Raw genomic sequence first — 19,927 nt, forward strand, 5'->3', positions numbered from 1 at the left:
TTGTGCACTTAACCCCCTTGTTTTTTACTTCTGGATATCGTTTGAAGTCAAATGATTTTTCATTTTAAAGCTTATGATATATTTTCTAAACACGAAATAAAACAAAATTGACCGCGAGCCGTCTTTACAGCTGTTTCGTGATGGACGGCCACATATATTCATTAACATATTAAATCGTTTATCCCTTTTGGTCAATATCGAATTGGTTTGTGGCTGACTTAGCTTGGGGCCGAATACATGAATTGGCATATGGCCAAGTCAACTGTGGACGAATTGGTTTGGCCGAGTTCCATGCTGATACCATACCAGGAAGTGCCGAAAAATTACGTACTTTTACAAGGCAAAAAGCAACTTTTCTAGGCATTGTTGACATGGTGCCTTCGCCCAAAAAAGTTTCCTACTATAAAGACCTAACTTTTGAGATGGTTTGTATGTTTGAAGGTGCAAAATTAACAGTAAGCTTAAAATAAGGCCCGGTTTACCGACGGGTTTTGCAAGTCATCATCAACGACTGACAGATGACGTCAGACACTTATCTCTGTCTTGATAATATCGACATGGACTATATGTGATGGACTGGAAACTTAAATCTTGATAGTAATACGCTGTTTTACTTATATCTGGTGGCAGCAGCATTTTTCTACAGTCACGTGATACTGGCGCCGGCGGATAATACACGGGGGGAACTGACGGTGTCCACATCCTTTTCTTTCTTTCTTTTTCAGTTTTTTGTATTTTATTAGTACTTGGAGCTGGTGGGGGAGAGAAAGCATTAAAATACATTCAGGAAAAAATACAACTCGAACCAAAGATGAAGGCTTCATTTCAAAATCAAAATTACAAAAAAAAAAAAAAAAAAACCACCAGACAATGAGCAGGTTCAAAGACCCACAGAAGGAAGATGACAAAACAGAGTCCTGACCCTATCCGAATCCTATTTTGACCTTTACACAAATAAACCACCAGCCCCCTTCTTCATCACATACAATATTTTTTATATAAAAACATCCAGCATGTCCAGTGTTAATTAAACAAAAATCTGTTTGTATTGGAGTTGCAAGGGCTGATATCGAATGATGAAATTCGCCATCTTCCTCCTGTGAAAAAAATTGAAGAATAGAAGGCTGACGTTGCGCCAAAACACGCAGGCCTATGTAGCCTAAGTGTATAATTAGGCCTATTTAATGATAAAATTAACTATCACTAAATGTTCTTGTCAGTGCTGCAGTGCAAAACTTCTCTTTAACATTACATTAAAATAATAGTTTTAAATTGGAACTGACACCAATTTTTTTCAGGAATACTTGTTTAAATACATGGGGGAATTGATTAATCGGTGATGAACTTTTAATGCTGTTATCATAATAACAAAATATACAAGTTAGACTCCCAAAAAACTTATCAAAATTAAGCTTTCGAAACTCTCAGCACTTTTACGCTGAATCCTTTCAGCCCTACCAACTATAGTCTTGCCATATCTCTGATTGGCTTTATATATGATATACCCCTCTACCCCTCTATGTAACCAATCAAAGAGGCCGATAATTTAGCTGGTATTGCAAGGTGAGAGGGCAAGCATTTTTTGGCAGGCCATTTTGAACTTACACCATCCGGGGTGGGAGATAATTATTGCATAGCCTCTTATACATTTGTTATGTGAGGATCTGATTATTTCTGATGCAGTTTTTTTAAATATCATAAAATCATCAGAAAAATGAAAAATGCCCCACAGTAATAAAATGACTAGGGTAATCAACATAAGTCAAGATAAACCAGAGGTCCAAGCCACATACTCTGGGACTGAAATAGAATGTCTCCCTTCACAGCCCCTTTGAAAGCAAACTTGTGTTGTCATCCCCATAGGAAGCCTGGCTGGTAAAACAAATGTTAAAGCGCCCCACTTTTTGTTTTGGCTTAAAAAAGGAATAAATGTTTTCAGCTTAACTACTGATAATCAACAATTAATTGGCAGCCATGTTACTCACATGTGTACACAGTTGCAATTGTAACATTTAAAACTTCATCAACCATTCCTAGTGCGCTGACGGTAATCCGGTAAGGTGCATCAGGTCTGAGGCTATGGAGACGAGCCACTCGAGTCTCACCCGCTTCAACGATAGGATCGGTGATGAAGCCCTCCTGAGGTATGTAGCTGACTTCGTAGCGAGCCAATGCTGGGGATTCATGGGGACCCCATGTGATCTGAATCGTGGTATCTGTGACTTCTACAGTCTGGATGATAAATGGAAATGGAGCTGAAAAAAAGAACAGAAAAAAAAATCACTTAAAGGTAAGTGACCCAGCCAGCTGACAGAACAGAAAATATAATGTAACATAACGTAACATAACGTAATGCAACGAAATGAAATGAAAGGAAAGGAAGATAAAATTGATAAAAAGGAGAAAGAAAGAAAAGAATGACATTTTTAAAAGAAGCAACAAAAAAATGAAATAAAATGTACCAACCTGTTGTTTCAGCGACTGACACAGCCTCACTCAAAGTCTCATCAAGTCCAGCTCTACCACGCAGACTAGACACAGTATACAGGGTAAATACGTAATCAGTATAGGGTACTAGGTTAGAGATTGTTACCACAAATTGATTGCGAGGTAACAGAATGGGACTATCTGGCACCCCAGCATCATTTGGAAAGTACTCTACAAGGAAGTAGTCATAATCATCTCTATTTGGTGCATCCCATTGAAGAGTTGCATTGTGAGGACCAAAGCCGCCGACCAATACATTTCTTGGTGGCGGGACCATTGGGTCTGTGTCTGTAAATCAGAATATGAAAATTAGCAACAAAATATAATGTTATAGAGGGTATTCAATACTACTACAGTCATGACAGAGTCATCATCATTTACATAAAATTCTGTCCTCCGTAAGGTATCACAGGCATTATAATACAATAAAGCAAGGTATGAATGGTTGTGGAATAAATCTAGAGACCTGTCCCTCTGTCATCTTAAGCTATCTTAGAACCTCTGCCTACAATTTCATTTGTTATTCCATTTGGATTGGTTTTTTGCATGGTCTATTGCATATTGTTATGATTGGGCTCTTCCAGTTGAAACCCATATACCCCCTATCAAAGACATGACCTTAATCTCCAACACAGGGAGTCGTCCATTCAGGTAACCCCATTACAAATTCACACTCCCTGTGTGGAAGATTAAGGTCATGTATTCCATAAGGGGTGTATGGATTTCAACTGGAATAGCCCATTTTAGCTGAATAACAATTTACTATAACCTGTCCCTGTCCAACATATCGTCGCTCGGAAGACATACCAGCAAATTACCAATTTTTGACAAAATGAGATATGTTAAGCTTCATAATCTATGTATTAAGCTCTACATTTTGACAACCTTTAGATACACACCTTTAGAGTTATTAATTAATTAGGTCTGGTATATCTCACTCAACTGGGAAAACTGTGTAAAACATTTCCCATGTTTATGTGATGTGATCATGCAAAATCATTTGGAAGTTAGTTTGCAGACATAGGGGAAATTTTTTTAGTGTTTCCTACGTAATTCCTTTGTTGTAATAATTAAACTTCAAATAATGTTCTAACAATAGATGATAGAAACATGGAGTTTTCAATGAAATCAAGCTAATAAATTCCTACTGTTAGAAATATAAAAAGGTGAAATTTGATTTGTCCAACTTCAAACTGATCTAAACAGCCTTACTACCTGGGTAACATGTCAAATATTAACAGTCCTAATAACCCAAAACAGGACAAAAATGTTTCATTCTTTACAATCACCTGTTTCTACAACAAGTGCGAGCTTCTGACTCGTCGATCTATCAGCGCCGTCGCCAATGAATGATGCCACGCTAAAGATGTAAGCGGTTTCAGGAAGCAGAGATTCAATGGTGGAGTCGGTAAAAGAGACATGTACATCGTAGGATTTGGACTCTTGATCTTTGGCGTCGTAGTAACAAACCTAAAGACAATATAGAAGGAAATCAACTTTTTGTCGCCAATTATGAATGTGGAAATGACAAGACAACACATCACAAACCGCACTTTGTGTGCCTTTGTAAATATCAAGTAAACACTCATAAGAAACAGTAGACACAAAGGCACTGTGGTCACATACCTCCTGGGTGGTTGACAAAATAGTATAAACATTGTTTGCAGTTGCGGTGTAGGGTGAGTTTGCATTAAGTGGCAACAACTCTAACAGTCTGTGATAGGGAGAATAAAACTCAAAGTTTGTCCACAGTAAGACGATAAGAACTCCAACTGGTGAATTGCTCTCTGGTACTTGCATGGTCATGTTTGTGTTTGATACTGTATTTTGGATTATTTGTGATTGTATGTGATATATCATGTTGCAAAGGATTCTGGAAAGGGTACGTTCTTTTCTCTGTGGTGTTCTCTATCAGACAACTATTAGAATATTCTGATATAAGCATCAAGAATGCCATGCATGGATAGTAATAGTATCATATCCAATGTAAATGGCTAATCAATTGCCAAAGGGACAGTGCTGTGTTAACCCTTACCTCATAACCATCCACTCCTGTAGCAGATGGCCAGGATAGTATGATGCTATCATGACCAATGTCTGATGCCCTCAAGAAACCAAAGAAAGATATTGGACCTGTGTGGCAAAAATAAATTTAAAAAAATGATTGAAATCACATTTTAAATTTTATAGATGAACTCAAGTTTTCTAAATATGTTCTAAATTTCTTAATCACATTACAAAATCAATACCTATCCTATACTCTGATCAGCTTGTAATAGACGGGACTCAAAATAAAATGGATTGATATGGAATGTCGTACACTCAACTGAACACATCACCAACGAAAACTGCGCTTTAAGTATCGTGTGACTGGCATGCGCTTTTGTGAATTGTTTATGACTTTATTGACTCGTGCAGTGCCAAACACCAGTAATTCTTGCCTATTACGAACTGATCATAGTACAGAATATCCAAATTCACCTACTCAAGAGATACAGCATGTGGACAGACAGATGGTTAATTTCAGCACAAAATATCAAAAGTAGCTCATTATCAGAATAGAAATGCAAATTACTTACGTGTCCTGAGTGACTTCTTGTCCAAGTATGAACTGGAACTTGAAGCTGATACTGTGACAGTGTACAAGGTCCCTGGGGTCAGATTCATGAAGGTATAGGTCTGGTAACAATAAGATACAAGTCAGTCAAATCCATGAGAGATTGAATCAAGAGTAGACACATGTTAGCTATCATGTTCTGATGTAACATTTCTTTTGTAAGAACATTGATTTATCTTGGTATTTGTATTATGATCTGCTACCTTGGTATGTGCTCTACCCAGTGGTGGAGGGATTACTCAGTGCAAATGACCAAAAGTCACATGGGCCACATTTGGTTTATCAATGACTCCCTTTTCTAGGCCAATTTTGATATATGGATGGGTAATTTTTTTCAGAAAAATGGCCCACTTTGGCTTAACTTAATAAAGCTAAACTTAATTTCCCAAAGATTTCAGGAAAATGTAAACAATGCCAATTTGCATTAAATTTAGCCAATTACTTGGTATATGGATGGGCCACTTCAAATTCCAAGCGGTCCACTTTCAAATTCCAACCCAAACTTGAGTAGCCCCCTCCCCATGCTCTACAAGCAGTAACCCAAAATACGACCTTTACTGAACCCTTTTGATCGAATCCAATGACTCATTTACCCCTCACTCCAACACTTTTCCAATTCCTCCCCTTACTCACCCTAGCATCATTAGAAGGCACTGTGACCTGATCCATAACTTCTAATGTTCCGGATGAGGTCTGGTATGAAATCGTTACTGTATAGTCTACATCATCAGCATCATCCCAGAATACTTCTATGGAGGTTGCTGTGTATTTTCCAAATGAGATCTGACCTGCAGGTGCTGGAGCTGTAATAGCAAAGTAGTAGGTCATATTAAGGCAAAAAAAAAACAACAATGGCATGTATCAAACCTGCCGATTGCATTTGGTTTACGGTGCGCATTGCCTTGGAGAAATTGTTTTTTTTTTAAATAAAAATACCCCAAAATATGGGTAAAACATTTTTTAAAGTATTTGTTGGTAGAGTTGTGATTAACACTTTACATCAGTGAACAAATTTTAAATAATCATTCCTCATGAGTAGTTTTGAAATTCACCTTCCCTGGACATCCATAATGGCTGCCATGTACTTATTTCAGGTCCCATATATTATTGTGTAGTGTGCATATAGTGGGATTCACAAAAATATATCTTGTCCGTAGGATGTGTTATAAACTTCTACTTACCTGCTTGCCTATGAAGTGGACAATTTGCCAGGTTTGCAACAAGCCTACCAGCATTTGAAGTTGTCCATTCTTTAGTACTTACGTGTTGTTAGGGAGGTAGTCACCGGCTCACTCAAGCTTGTTCCTGACAGCGTGTATATCGTAATCACATAAAAGGTATCAGGACACAGCCCAGTCAAAAGAATCTCTGGGCATGCCTCAAATGGCACAATGTATTCTAGCTCTACAGGGTTGCCAGTTCCAGCACCTGCAGTAGCAGGTGTTGCCAGAATATGCACAGCTTCAACGATGGCATTAGACAACATGTCAGATGGAATGTCAAAAGCGATGACGATAGTTTGTGCTTGATCAGTTAATGGGGTGACTGTGAGTGTGTCAATTGGAATTGCAGGTGGTTCTGATGGTGGAGGAAAAGAGAAATAATGATTAAGCCATTAAAAATTGGTTTCACTAGACCATGTAAATTTTGCTTGGCAAAAGCAATTTTTTCACTAGATTACTCATAAACTTGTTAATGTTTATGTACAAGAACCAAAAGGAGCTGGCAATAGAAATGTGTGCCTCATGCATAACTAAAAGGCTGTGCAGTTCATCCAGTAGAACATGCAGAAGTTCAATATTTGTCACTTCTAAACCGACCAGATGACCCTGATTTTGAAGCTTTAAGGGTAATACAAAAAATTGAAGGCCCAATGTTTCATACAAATTGAACTACATGTATAGTATTGATTGTATTCGTTTTAAGGCTTCCAGGGTATGGGCAAATAAGTTAGCACATTATTTGTGATATACTTTCTTCAACACAATTTGAGCAAATGTCTACTCAAAATTGCCAAAAATATCATCCCAAATTATTACATTTTTCCTTGTTTTAGAGGGATCAGCTGCCTGTTAATATAAGAATGACTTTAAAGTATACTTACGCAAGGTGTAACATGTTTTTGCAATCAAACCTCTCTCCCCATCTGCAGAAACAATATTCAACACCAAATTGTACTGCTGTCCAGCTGTTAAACCAGTCAATTGCACAATACGCTGGGTGGTGCTGGGCACAAAAATTGATGACGGACGATCACCATTCTCTGGAGAGTGGTGCAGCTCATACAAAAGGAAATCAGCATCAATGGATGGCCAAGAAACATTTAAGGTGTTGTCTAATTGGGTTACCAGTAGTGTCTCAATGTCTGGAATTAAAAGGTTGGGGGAAAATTAAACATAAAATGTTTGTCTCTCCCCAGAGTGGTTGGCATACATAAAGATGAAAGAAAAAAAAACACATTAATACAACTTCTTTCTAACAATTAAAATAGGCACTCAGCTAAATTGGAACCAGCAACCTTTGGATCACATGACCAACGATTTGGTCACTAAGCCAAAAGTACTAAGCATTGAAAGTGATAGATTAAATCTATGATGTTGTGGAATTCATTTCTTACAATCAGAATCAACAATGTAACACCCTCAATGTTATTGCAGTTCTGGTTTATCAAAGTGATGTCAAGTGGTCTCTTATTAGTGTTCTTTAAAGTGGCCTTTTTTCAAAATTGCAAGCATGTTGGTGCAAAGATACACATACAGCTCAATAGTTTTTGTGCTTCAGTTCTGGAGAATTTAAGTTGCATAAAAGATACAACAATAATTATCCCTGGTTTGCTTGGAAAAAATCTTAAAATCAAGTGATAATTCTATCAAACAATAAATACATTAAAAACTTCACAATAAACTTTGATGCATGAACATGTACGCACCTGTGTACACCACAGTAACTGCTGCATCACTGACTTCTTGCAGTTCGCCCCCGGCAACAGTCTCCACACGGAACTCATAACCAGTCTCTGCATCCAAACTCTCTAAGGTGTATGTCAACGCCTGGCCAGGATAGACGTTAACTGCAAGTACAAGATCTTGACCTGGTGGGTCAGTCTTCCTGTAGTATACTCTATATGCATCAGCTTGGCCGTCTGCGGGGTCCCATGCAATGGTTATTGAGCACTGGAATGAAACCACTTCTCTCAGATTTTGTGGGAGACAAGCATCTGTGGATTTGAAATAAAAAAGGGAAGATTAGGTATTAGTGAAAACTGAATTAAGGATCTGAGTATATGAACCACGTTTCTTGGGATGTCTTCAAGGTTAGGCCTATACATAGCATCTTAGCGCCAACCCATCAGCACTATACATACACTACTAGATACACACATTGCTGCCACTTCCAGAGGAACACTGATACTCACATCAGAATCACATAATACAGTACACACTGGCACTGGATTTTACTCTAGTGTATACGTAGCCATAAAGTAGCTGGGCAGCAGTGATCCTCTGGGATCGGCAGCAATAGGAATCTGGGAGTGTAGTAATAAAATAAACATTTTTTCTATAATTTTTCTATATTTCTTTCATTTTTTATTATCCTCTTCTGTAAATACAATGGACAAAAAACTTCTTCAGAGAGTAAAGCTAATGTTCAGAGCTGCCAATTCAAACACATGTTTAAATTTTTAGTATATTTTTCTTAAATACAGATTAGAATTCACCTTCTCAATAAATTTTATAATTAATCTGATCAATTGTATCATTCAGCGATACCAAATGAAAATTATTGATCAATCAATTTCCAATAATCTAATCAAGCGATTAGAAGTCACCTTCCTAATTAATCAATCAATCGCAATACTGTTTCAAAAATTGACAAAAGTTTGACAATAAAAATTATTGATCAATCAATTTCCAATAACACTGGCCAACAAAATTTAACTTTTTTTCTGGTGACTTGGACTTAAGAGTTGTCTTTAACTAATTTGGGGTCGCTGATTTCAAATATGGCATCAGTTTTTCCCTATCAGGTCAAGTTTTTTTTCTATGACAAATGGTGAAATTTCATGAATTACTATTTAGAACACATATGTTTAATAAGCAAGGACAGGATGAGTTATACTTGTTGCATTTGTCTTAAAAATATTGTACATTAAGTGGAATTGGACTGATAAATACAGCTTAATAGCAGACAATCATACCTTCCCATGATGCTTTGCACCACATAATGGAGCTCTGAAACACATGGAATCTTGTCTGCTTTTAATTGTTATACAATCAGATTTCAAAACATCAATTAGAAAACTTACAGGTATACAAAATATTATGCTCTGGTTCAGAATGACTAGAATAAGGCATTGGGTTCATGTGATTTAGTAACTTTATGGACCCGGGCAATACACCATCTCATATAAGCGGGGGTATACCATAGAGTGAAAATTTGACGTGATATGCAAAAACTAATGCTATATTTGAAATCAGCGACCCAAATTACCTAAAAACAACTCTCAAACCAAAGTCACCAAAAACTGTGTTGGGCTTTCACCTTCCCAATAAATCGATCAATCTATTATTTTTAACAAAAATAAAGCCTAGATAAATATTTTCTTTAGCCCAAGATTTGTGACTCTGCCACACACACTTGTGTGGTAAAATTTCAGTAGCCAAACTTTTGATTGTTTTTGCAGAGAGCTATCAGGTATTAAGATAATCAGAGACATGGTAAGAATAGTCAGTAGGACTGAAGGGATTAAACTAATAATTGCTAAGATGTTTAAAAGCTCTATTCTGATTGGTTACTCAGATGATGATATCATGTAATTAACCAATCATGGGCACTGTAAGAAAGGCATTAGTACCCATAGGGATATTGTGACAGATGTGTTAGTTTTATTAGTTTTAATCACTTAATTATAGCCATAATCACAACCAACTTGAAAGTATTATCATCCCACAAACTTACTGGTCCTAAATCGTTCTGTTCCAAGTTCTTGAGCTCCCAAGACAATGACTTCTAGATCGTACAGTGTTCCAGGTTGTAGATTTCTAAAGCAGTACTCCAATGTGGCAACATTGATGTCAAATCGTTGGACTTGAGGCACAGCATTGTCAACATCTATTATACTCAGCTCAAAATGCGTAGCAACATCAGAATCTGTGCCGCCCCATCTGAAGCAAACGTAGTCCTTGTAAACTTCAGTGATTTGAACTTGGGCAGGGTTCAGGTCATCTGAAAATAATTGTAGAAAATGGTGATTTATAGTTTCTTTAACCTGGAGTAGCCTGAATTATATACATGTAGGTATATTTATCAATTGATAAATTATTAACTGCGTACTAATTGCTATGCAGTAGTACTACAAACAAAGCCATTCTCGAACCACAAGTCTCGCCTGCTTTTGCAACCACCTGCTTTCACTATTTCTAGGGATGGCGGTCCTCTGAGGACATAGGAATAAACAACAGGCATAGTATTTGTTTTCATTTTCAGCCTATTTTACAAGTTGACTATACATGACCTTTGACCTCAGTGTGTGACCTTGAACACGACCATTACATTAAAGTTCCTATAGTGTAGCTATGGTCAAAGTTTGGTTGCAATTGCATTTGAAATGTTTATATTCATATTCATTCATATTCATATTTAATTTCCATAAAAATCAAAGACATTACAAACAATACATATATAAACACGGTATATATGGAGGAAAAGGCTGGAAGACCAAAAAGGTCTGAAAGTTAGCCTTTCCCTGAAATCAAATGAAATTAACAAAATAAATCAACATTACATAACATAACCAAAAGACAAGGGAAGGGGGGGGGTGTGCTCACAGAAAAGATTAATTATATTTAGAGATCAGTTTGTTTTGAATTGATTACGGAAATGTTTAACAGATTTTGAAGCTTTCAGATTTTTATCTAAAGAATTCCAAAGAATGGGACCTCTTGTACGTATGGCATGATCAGAAAAGACTTTTTTGGTTAGATTTAGGTCATTTACAAATCGTGTCTTGTAGTTATGTATGCCAGAACGTTTGGTAAAATAATTATCAAATGAACAGGGCAGCTCATTTATAGAGTGCCTGAACATGAATGTACCTAATTCCAGTGTGTACATATCTTCAACTTTTAATATGTTATAATTAGCAAACAATGGCACTGTGTGGTCTCTATAGTGAACGTTTGCCACCGTTCTAATAGCCCATTTTTGATTTTTTACAATTTTATTTAAGTAAGTTTTACATGTATTTCCCCATAAAAGTACTCCATAATTCAAATAAGGCCATATTAACGTACAGTAAAGTGTAAATAAAATACGACTTGGAACAAAATGTTTCAATTTATTCATGACACCGACATTTCTTGAAATTGTTCTAGATACGCAATCTATGTGACATTTCCAAGTGAGACATTCGTCTATTAGTACACCAAGGAATTTACTTTGATGCACTCTTTCTAAAGCCGTGTGATCTAGTGTGATTTGCAGGTCCTGATTCATTGATGTCATTTTGGGTGTGCCAAGTATTATGTAATTTGTTTTGGTAGCATTAATTGACAATTTATTAGCTTTAAACAAATTGCTTACTTCTTTTAACTCTTCATTAACAAGGTTTGTCTGGCGTTCTACGTTTTTATGGGAGTATAAAATGGTAGTATCGTCTGCAAAAAGGACGAATTCGAGTACTTTAGATGCATTAGTTATATCATTAACATAGAGTATAAATAGAAGTGGCCCCAGGATTGATCCTTGTGGAACACCACATATAATATCGTGTGATTCTGATTCATAAGAATTATAATAAACATATTGTTTTCTGTTACTTAGATAATTTCTGAACCATTCTAACACAATACCACGAAAGCCATAGTGTTCTAATTTATGTAAGAGTATGTTATGATCGATTGTATCAAAGGCTTTTGATAAGTCCAGAAATATTCCAATAGTTGTTTCGTTTCTTTCAACTGCTGCAGTAACTTTGTCTACCATTTGCTCTATAGCCATAAAGGTGGAATGTTTTGACCGAAAAGCCAAATTGTTTGGGGTTAAGGATTTGCTTATTGTCAATGTAATCCGTACATCTGTTAAAAACCAACCTTTCAAGAATTTTTGAAAAACACGGTAGGAGAGAAACTGGACGATAGTTTGAGAATGCCTCAGCATCATCTTTTTTGTATAATGGTATGACTTTTGCTATTTTTAATTTATCAGGAACAATCCCAGTAGATATAGACAAATTAAATACGGTATCATATTAAGAGGTTTGGCAATTTCATTACACACTTTTTTAATGATTAGATTGCCAATATTGTCATGGCCTCCACCTTTGTTTATGTCGAATTTATCAATTATTTTTACAATATTATCAATTATTTTTGATAAAGTTGACCTTTGACCTCTATATGTGACATTTGATACCACCAATACATGTGTGTACCCTTAGTGCAGCTATGGTCCAAGTTTAATATAAAATTGGTTCAATGGAGCTCATATTTATTGGTCAAGCTATGAGTTATGAAATATTAGACAAGACATAGCTCTAGTTGAGTCCATTATTTTAAAGCTCATAGCAAGACCAATAAATATCGGGTGTAAAGCATCCAATTTTATCATTGTTATGCTTTGGATCAATATTTTCACACAATTGGATAAATCAAAACATAATAATGGTTGCAATAGGATTTGAACTATGCACTTGAGAGTATTCAATCAAACCTTCAAACAAAAATGAATGTGTCACATACAGCCATCCATACATACAGCCATCTATCACTGAAAAAGTGATTATATAGTTTCCTACTTTCAGGCGAGACAAAAAGATCAATAACATATTTTGGGCAATAGTTGAGATCCAATGTCCCTCTAGACAGTCTGTACCGGGGCATGGAATAAGAATGTCAAATTTCTTTCTTTTCTCGTAACACAGGCCAGCATCCTTATAGTGGCTTTAAAGCCTGGCTTGGACAATTTGCTTGACCCTGGTCCCATCAAAACGCAACTGTGTGTCTGGCCAGACCCACTAGTTGAAACAAGTTCTTATATCATCTTGAAGATAGTATACTTCCAGATTGCATAATGGGCTATTCCAGTTGAAAGCCATACAATATCTAGGGAAGACATCAATACATCAATTTGATTTATGTGTTGTTTTATTCAACACCTGCAAATAGTGCCTGTCCGTATGTAACTTACGTGTTGTGACCGAATACTTAAACTCGTCGCTAAGCTCTCGACGTACGACTCCATCGTCGATACCTGTGTACTCTGTGTATGCCACGATTGTGAAGACATACTGCTGGTCTATCAGCAGGTTGGTGAGGGTAATGGTAACCTGGCAAAGGATAAAAGATATTCCATAATTTGTTGTATACAAAATGTTTCAAAAAGACATTTTAATACTAACTGTATCTAACTAACTGAAAAGTTCCATTCTTGAGAGGTACAGACAATAAGCTCTTGGTGAATTACCACAAAATACATCCCCATTGCATTTCATATGACCAATCCCTAAGTTCACTTACCTCAGAATTTTCTCCAGCAGAATTAAGGCATATGGAGGGACACTATCGGGTTGGAGGTATTATTATACCTTAGGTAATATATTCCTTAGGTAATCCTGTCACTTAATTGGTCAATTAATTGTGCCATCACTCGTGTGCAGTATTTTGATTATCCCCCTGCATGCAAGCAAAGGCTCTAATGTGGAGGATAACTATCGCATCTTTTATATTGCATCCCTTATTGTCCCTATATTATGAGACAGTTCAAAATTAAGAATGTTTGCTATTGAACTTTGCACTCTATGAATCTTGCAATCTGTTGTTCAAAATGGCATCTCAGCTGACAGCAGGTTTGCTGATATTATGGAATGGTAATTGACTGCTAATATTAGTTGTGAACAGTTCCTAGGCCTAAACAATGATTATTTATAGATCAATGTGAATTTTATTAACATTTTGCTAAATTACACTTCTTGGTGACATGGTGAGGCACCATCAGTTCTGGGGGAGACACACACAATAAATCCTAAACTTCAAGCCCTTTACATTTCATATCAACATTCTCTAAGTCCACTCACCTCAGTATTTTCCCCAGCAGGTTTAGGTATCTCCTGATATGGCGGGACACCATCGGATCTGGAGTAGTACCACATATATATATCCTAAAGCTTCAAGCCCTTTGCATTTTATATGAACATTCTAAGTTCACTCACCTCAGTATTTTCCCCAGTAGGGTTAGGTATCTCCTGATATGGCGGGCCACCATCAGGTCTTGGGGAGTACCGCACAATAAATCCTGTTGCCTCACCCTCACTGCCACCATCTAGTCCATTCCAGCCTAGCGTTATGGAGTCTATGGATCTCTGGATGCGGGTCAGACCATCCACTGGAGGTGGAACTGAAATCAAACAAGATGATAACCAGTGACATATTGACATTTAGTCATGGTTCCGTTCAGATACAGAAGACCTCAGATGCAATGACTTTAATCTCTCACTTTGCAGATAGGTGCATGGTCTAAATCTTGAATCAGATTTAAGAAAAAGTCAATGCCATCCTTATTAATGAGAATAAGTTCTGTGTGAGAGAAAATAATCACTGAACCTGCATAATGTAATATTAATTGGTGTGTGAAATGCTAATGACTGCATTCACAAAAGGAACTCTAAAGGACTTTTGATGACATCTGACGTAAAGCCATATTGTAACATTTCCTGAGGAGGATGCCTGCAATATTGGTCAAAATTCTGTTTTTTACAAAATTGTAATGTATATTTGTAAACCAACATATGCTGGAAAAATTGAGACTTTAGGTGCTGTAGTTTTGACAAAATCCGAGATTCCGAGTTAATACAATCAAAATATTAGTCAAACGCCACTACGCTGATCTTCAGAACACTATACGTACATGGCGGTGCGGGGATCAAAAGGCGTAACATAGAAATACTATTTTTATGGAAATATAGCTTTAGGGTGTCATTTTCTTCGGAAGGGGGTCATGAATATGTCGTTGACTGGGAGTCAATCTTTTATAACCCCCTATCGTTTGCTCTTTTTTTTTATGACACCCCTATCTTGGTTCGAATTTTTTCTGACACGCCTCTTCCACAAATTATTCATTGCCGGAACTAAGGCGCGGAGTATGCAAAAACTTGAGTGTGAAGAAAGTGTTCAGAGTACATCACAAATTTAAGTGACAGGTGAAAAAGGTGCGTGAAGCACATAAAAATTTGCCATTATATAACTAAATAGTGTGCACACATTGTGATTGTAAGTTAAAATAATGCGTGTGTAGCGTGCACAAATTTTGAGTCACCAGCCCTTAATAATTTTATAACCCCCCCTATTTTTGGTCTAAAAATTATATGACTCCCCCTTCCGAAGAAAATGACAGCCCCCTTAACAAGTGCAAGCTTATACTTCCAAGATTACAGTCTTAAAAATGCTAGTTCGTCCACATCTCATCCAGATTATAGTAGAGATATTGTTTGGTGAAAAATTACTGAGAAAAACTGATGCAATGCATGGTGATTAAAAACAAGGACAATGCAAAACTCAGGAATTGAAAACTGTCTACTCACTTGTAGCTTGGACTTGGGTGTCGCCACCATCGATATTGATAGCTATGAATTGTACTTTATATACAGCACCAGACACAAGATCTTCCAACAAGGCAGTGTTACCCATGAAAGAATTGGGATATACAATCACATTATTATTGTTGATATTACGCAGCTGGATATTGTACCGTTCAGCTCCTGAGATTGGGGTCCACAGAACGTCAATCGTTGTCTCAGTGACGTTTCTGATGATAAGTTTGCCCTCGGCACCCTCCACTGGAAATGAATATATTTGGTACATGTCAGAACTGTTTCAAACTCCAAGAAGATAATAAATAAAGTTACTAATATTAATGAATATTTATCAACCAATCTCATATAAACAGAAAAGCAAAAGTAATACTATTCGTGTACATTAACAAGTACTGAAAGTACGAATATAACAAATCCGAGATGCCTGAGAGTGATGCACCACATTATAACTAGCAATTATATATAAATATTATGCATAACACTTTTTAAGAGTATGGATAAGTTTAATAGGCCATATTGATATTTCAAAATCAGCTGCAAATTTCATCTTCTTTCATAATTTTATGACATTTATAAACAATTCTGAATTCTTGCTCATTCAGTCCAGCTTTTTTATAATTCTTAAAAAAGGTCATAGCCAAAACATGCATATGCCTCAATGTGTACATTGTGACATTTCTACACTGTACTGCTTAACTGCCTTAAAACTTTTCAGGATATCAAAAAATTCTTTTTCAAAATTACAGAATTAGGGTCGGTCGGGCTAGGACAAGCAAGCAATATTTTGGGCCGAAGAGACTTACATGTAGAAAAATTCATCTCAATGTATTCGCTGTAGCGTATTTCGACACCTAATTGTCTGAAGGTACGCACTCGCACCATGAATTCTTTGCTAGGAAGCAGTCCTTCTAATGCGATGGCCGTTTCTAGGATGTTGGTAGGACTGGGTGTAAGGCCAATAGGCGAGTTGAAGGGAATGACGTAATCATAGCTGATCTCAAATCCATCCCATCCACCTTGCAATGGAGCATCCCATTGTAGGTTGAGGGTGCTGAAAGTGTTACTGGTAAGCTGAAGCTTTTGAGGTGGTGCTGGGTCTGTTGCATGTAAAAAAAAAATTAATTCGAATAACACAACACAACACACCCCTTCTCACACCCCACCTCACATGCATGTAATTGTATACACTCCCTCTCTCTCACATACACACCCTACCTAAGTAGGGTCTTATAAATTTTGAAATCAGAAAGGCTGGGCTGGAAAGACTCCAAAGGGTATACCAATACATCCCAACAGCCATACTGAAAGTTGTTAACCCATTCATAACACAGCACCTCCCCCCATTTGTGTTTCATGAATCTGGGGTCCTGCAACAACACAACACACCGTTTTTTTATCCAACTGGGGACTAAGATGGCAGATCAAAAAAACAACAACACAATCATCTTTAGAACTCACTTTTCACAGACAACTTCAAATGTCAGCACTTATATCTTTCCATTTGCACAGCATATTCTAAATAGCCCTCAGACACCAATGAATGCCAATATTCTCAAGTTTGTTTGAAACATTGAGGCCATTACCAATTATACACTGGGATGGATTCTGCACTTCATACACTATATGATTGGTCAATCAAATTTGATATGAACCACCAAGTAGAGTCAAATAAGCAATGTGCCATTTTAGATTTGCACATAATTGCATTCCATAACCAGGAATGCCAACTCCCGCCACGCCACGCTGTATTCATTCGTTTCCTAATATGAGAACATAGAGTAAAACTCTAATGAATTCAATCAATGAGCTATTCCAGTTGTAATCCTTACAACCCCTATGGAAGGCATAACCTCAAATCTTCCACACTGGGAGTTTCAAATATATTACCTGAATGAGTGATTCCATTTGAAATCGACACCCGTTGTGTGGGAGATTAAGGTCATGTCTTCCATAGGGAGTTTATGGATTTTAACTGTTATGGAAGACCTTATTATTTTCACAGGGAGTGTATACATGTTGAAATTCACATTCCCTATGTGGAAGATTAAGATCATGTCTTCCATAGTGGGTGTATGGAGTTCAACTGGAATAGCACATTCATTGCCACCCAAGTGGTGACGTTTTACTATAATTAGCTGATTTGTTGTTTGGTCTTTTAAACTTGTGTACAGAGAAATGTAACAATGAAAGTAAAATATTCAAAATCACACTCAATTTGAAATAAACTCAATAGAAAAGACCATTGTCCAACCACACTTAGAAATGGACTGAAACAATCATTGTTTTGGGCCATTCATTAATCCCACTGAAATGGATTTAATCACACTGAAAGGGATTTTTATGGATATTACTGTCTTCATTATAGCAGACAATAGGTACTTGATATATATTACTAAAAAAACAATGAAACACACCTAAAACAAATTTCACTTTCACTTTTTTTCTCTTTTGTTTTAGGTTTTTTCAGTGTGAAAAATTCCATCCATCGTAATGAAAACTCAATGTTGCAAAATACCTACCCGTGATAATCTCTTCAATATCTGACAATTCCTCCACCTCGTCATTCTTAGTATACAACTCTAGACGATATAATGTGCCTGGTATAAGATTGTTGATTGCTAGTACATCTCCACTACCAACGTCAGGGGCAGTGGTGCGTACGATCTCCTGGGTGCTTCCCTGATTGGTGTCGATGACATGCAGCAGGTACGTATCAAAGTTGCCAACTTCCTCTGTCCATTGTACATTGACAGTGTCCATAGGGGAATCAGTAGCCAGTATGGTAAGAACAGCACTCCCTAGAGATGACGAGAAAGTTTAACAGCAATATTGTAACATTTTTGATTTTTTTTTCTTAAAATGTCAGATATGTAGTAATCAGATCCTTGTAATTTTAATAATTGTCCCAGCACACAAATATCACACACTAAATAAGTATGTTTTTGGCCCCCTTTCCTAAAATTTGGCCAAACATAAAAAATTGACTTCTATATCCAGTTAGGTCAAACTATTTAGGATTGAGCTATATGTCATCAGTTAGGCCAAACTATGTAGAATTAGGATTGAGCTATATGTCATCAGTTAGGCCAAACTATAGAGGGTTAGGATTGAGCTATATTTCATCAGTTAGGCGAAACTATAGAGGATTAGGCTTGAGCTATATTTCAAATCAGACTAACCCCCAGAGAACTATTGCCTTTCTTACAGCATTTCTTATTGGTTAATTATGCAATATGTTCATCTGTGTGACCAATGAAAATACAGCTTCTAAAATTTTAAGCTCAATCCTTATTAGCCCTACCACCATTCTTACTTACCATGTTGCTGATTGGCTCAACAAATCATAAAAGTCTTCATCTAACCAATCAGTAGGTAGTATTCATGGATTATTACTGCATTTTTCTAACTTTGTGTGTAATTTAAACTTACTTGTAGTAAAGCTAGCAGTAGACGGTTCACTATCAGTCTTCAGATCTCCTTCGCCAATTGTATTAACAACACTAAACTCATACTCTGTGCCTGGGCTCAGATCTTCCAGTTGCAAACGCCGATCCTGAGGGCTTCTGCTGAACGGGCCGAACGTTCCTCCGTTGCTGTAGGTGATCTCATATTCACTGACAGAGTTTTCTGCAGGTCCCCAGCCAATGTCAAGTGTGGATGATGTCGCTCGGTTGAGGAATATATCCCCTGGTGGATTGAGAACTAGATATCGCAAAATAATAATGAACTAGAAGGCTATATATTTGTACACAAATACGGCTATACCCGCATGTTGTCGGTGTACCCAAACTTACAGTCCTTATTTGCTGAGGACTTAAAATAAAGAAATTGTAAAAAGTCGCCCAATTGGGCAGAAAATGTGTAAAAAGTGAAAGTCCAAGTCACAAGCTTTAATTGAATGTAGGTTGCACTGTCGTAACACTTAAAATAAAGAAATTGTACAAAGTCCCCTCCCAGGGGAGTCGTCTCTCTTACTCTCCATAGGTTGCTGTTGTCAGTATCTCTTACTCACAGTGAGGCTATGCAATATGATTAGGGGAAACTTATGTAAATTAAATGGAACAGCCATTTCAGAGGGAGTATGTAAATTAAATGGAACAGCCTTTTTGGGGCCATTTCAGAGGGAGTATGTAAATTAAATGGAACAGCCAATGGGTATGTAATTTAACTGGAACAGCCTTAACGCTTCACGCTGGTATTTCCAATTGTGATATAATACGATCAGTCTGTTTAGT

At 36.9% G+C, this 19,927-nt stretch overlaps 1 protein-coding gene across 1 annotated transcript in view; it reads right to left on the reverse strand.

The window, feature by feature from the left end:
• LOC140166983 (tenascin-X-like) overlaps positions 1 to 19,927 on the reverse strand; it is an 85,455-nt gene that overhangs the window by 11,386 nt on the left and 54,142 nt on the right. Inside the window, exons 41-56 of the mRNA XM_072190464.1 lie at positions 19,122 to 19,394; positions 18,212 to 18,490; positions 16,496 to 16,789; positions 15,681 to 15,935; positions 14,313 to 14,497; positions 13,292 to 13,430; positions 10,064 to 10,330; positions 8,034 to 8,321; positions 7,209 to 7,469; positions 6,368 to 6,682; positions 5,738 to 5,907; positions 5,067 to 5,166; positions 4,523 to 4,620; positions 3,777 to 3,957; positions 2,467 to 2,775; positions 1,986 to 2,255 (exon numbers count right to left, since the gene is read on the reverse strand). Coding sequence (XP_072046565.1) covers positions 1,986 to 2,255; positions 2,467 to 2,775; positions 3,777 to 3,957; positions 4,523 to 4,620; positions 5,067 to 5,166; positions 5,738 to 5,907; positions 6,368 to 6,682; positions 7,209 to 7,469; positions 8,034 to 8,321; positions 10,064 to 10,330; positions 13,292 to 13,430; positions 14,313 to 14,497; positions 15,681 to 15,935; positions 16,496 to 16,789; positions 18,212 to 18,490; positions 19,122 to 19,394 — 3,684 coding nt within the window. The remainder of the gene's footprint in view (positions 1 to 1,985; positions 2,256 to 2,466; positions 2,776 to 3,776; positions 3,958 to 4,522; positions 4,621 to 5,066; positions 5,167 to 5,737; positions 5,908 to 6,367; positions 6,683 to 7,208; positions 7,470 to 8,033; positions 8,322 to 10,063; positions 10,331 to 13,291; positions 13,431 to 14,312; positions 14,498 to 15,680; positions 15,936 to 16,495; positions 16,790 to 18,211; positions 18,491 to 19,121; positions 19,395 to 19,927) is intronic.

Source organism: Amphiura filiformis, chromosome 12, assembly GCF_039555335.1.
Source record: "Amphiura filiformis chromosome 12, Afil_fr2py, whole genome shotgun sequence".
Lineage (NCBI taxonomy): Eukaryota > Metazoa > Echinodermata > Ophiuroidea > Amphilepidida > Amphiuridae > Amphiura > Amphiura filiformis.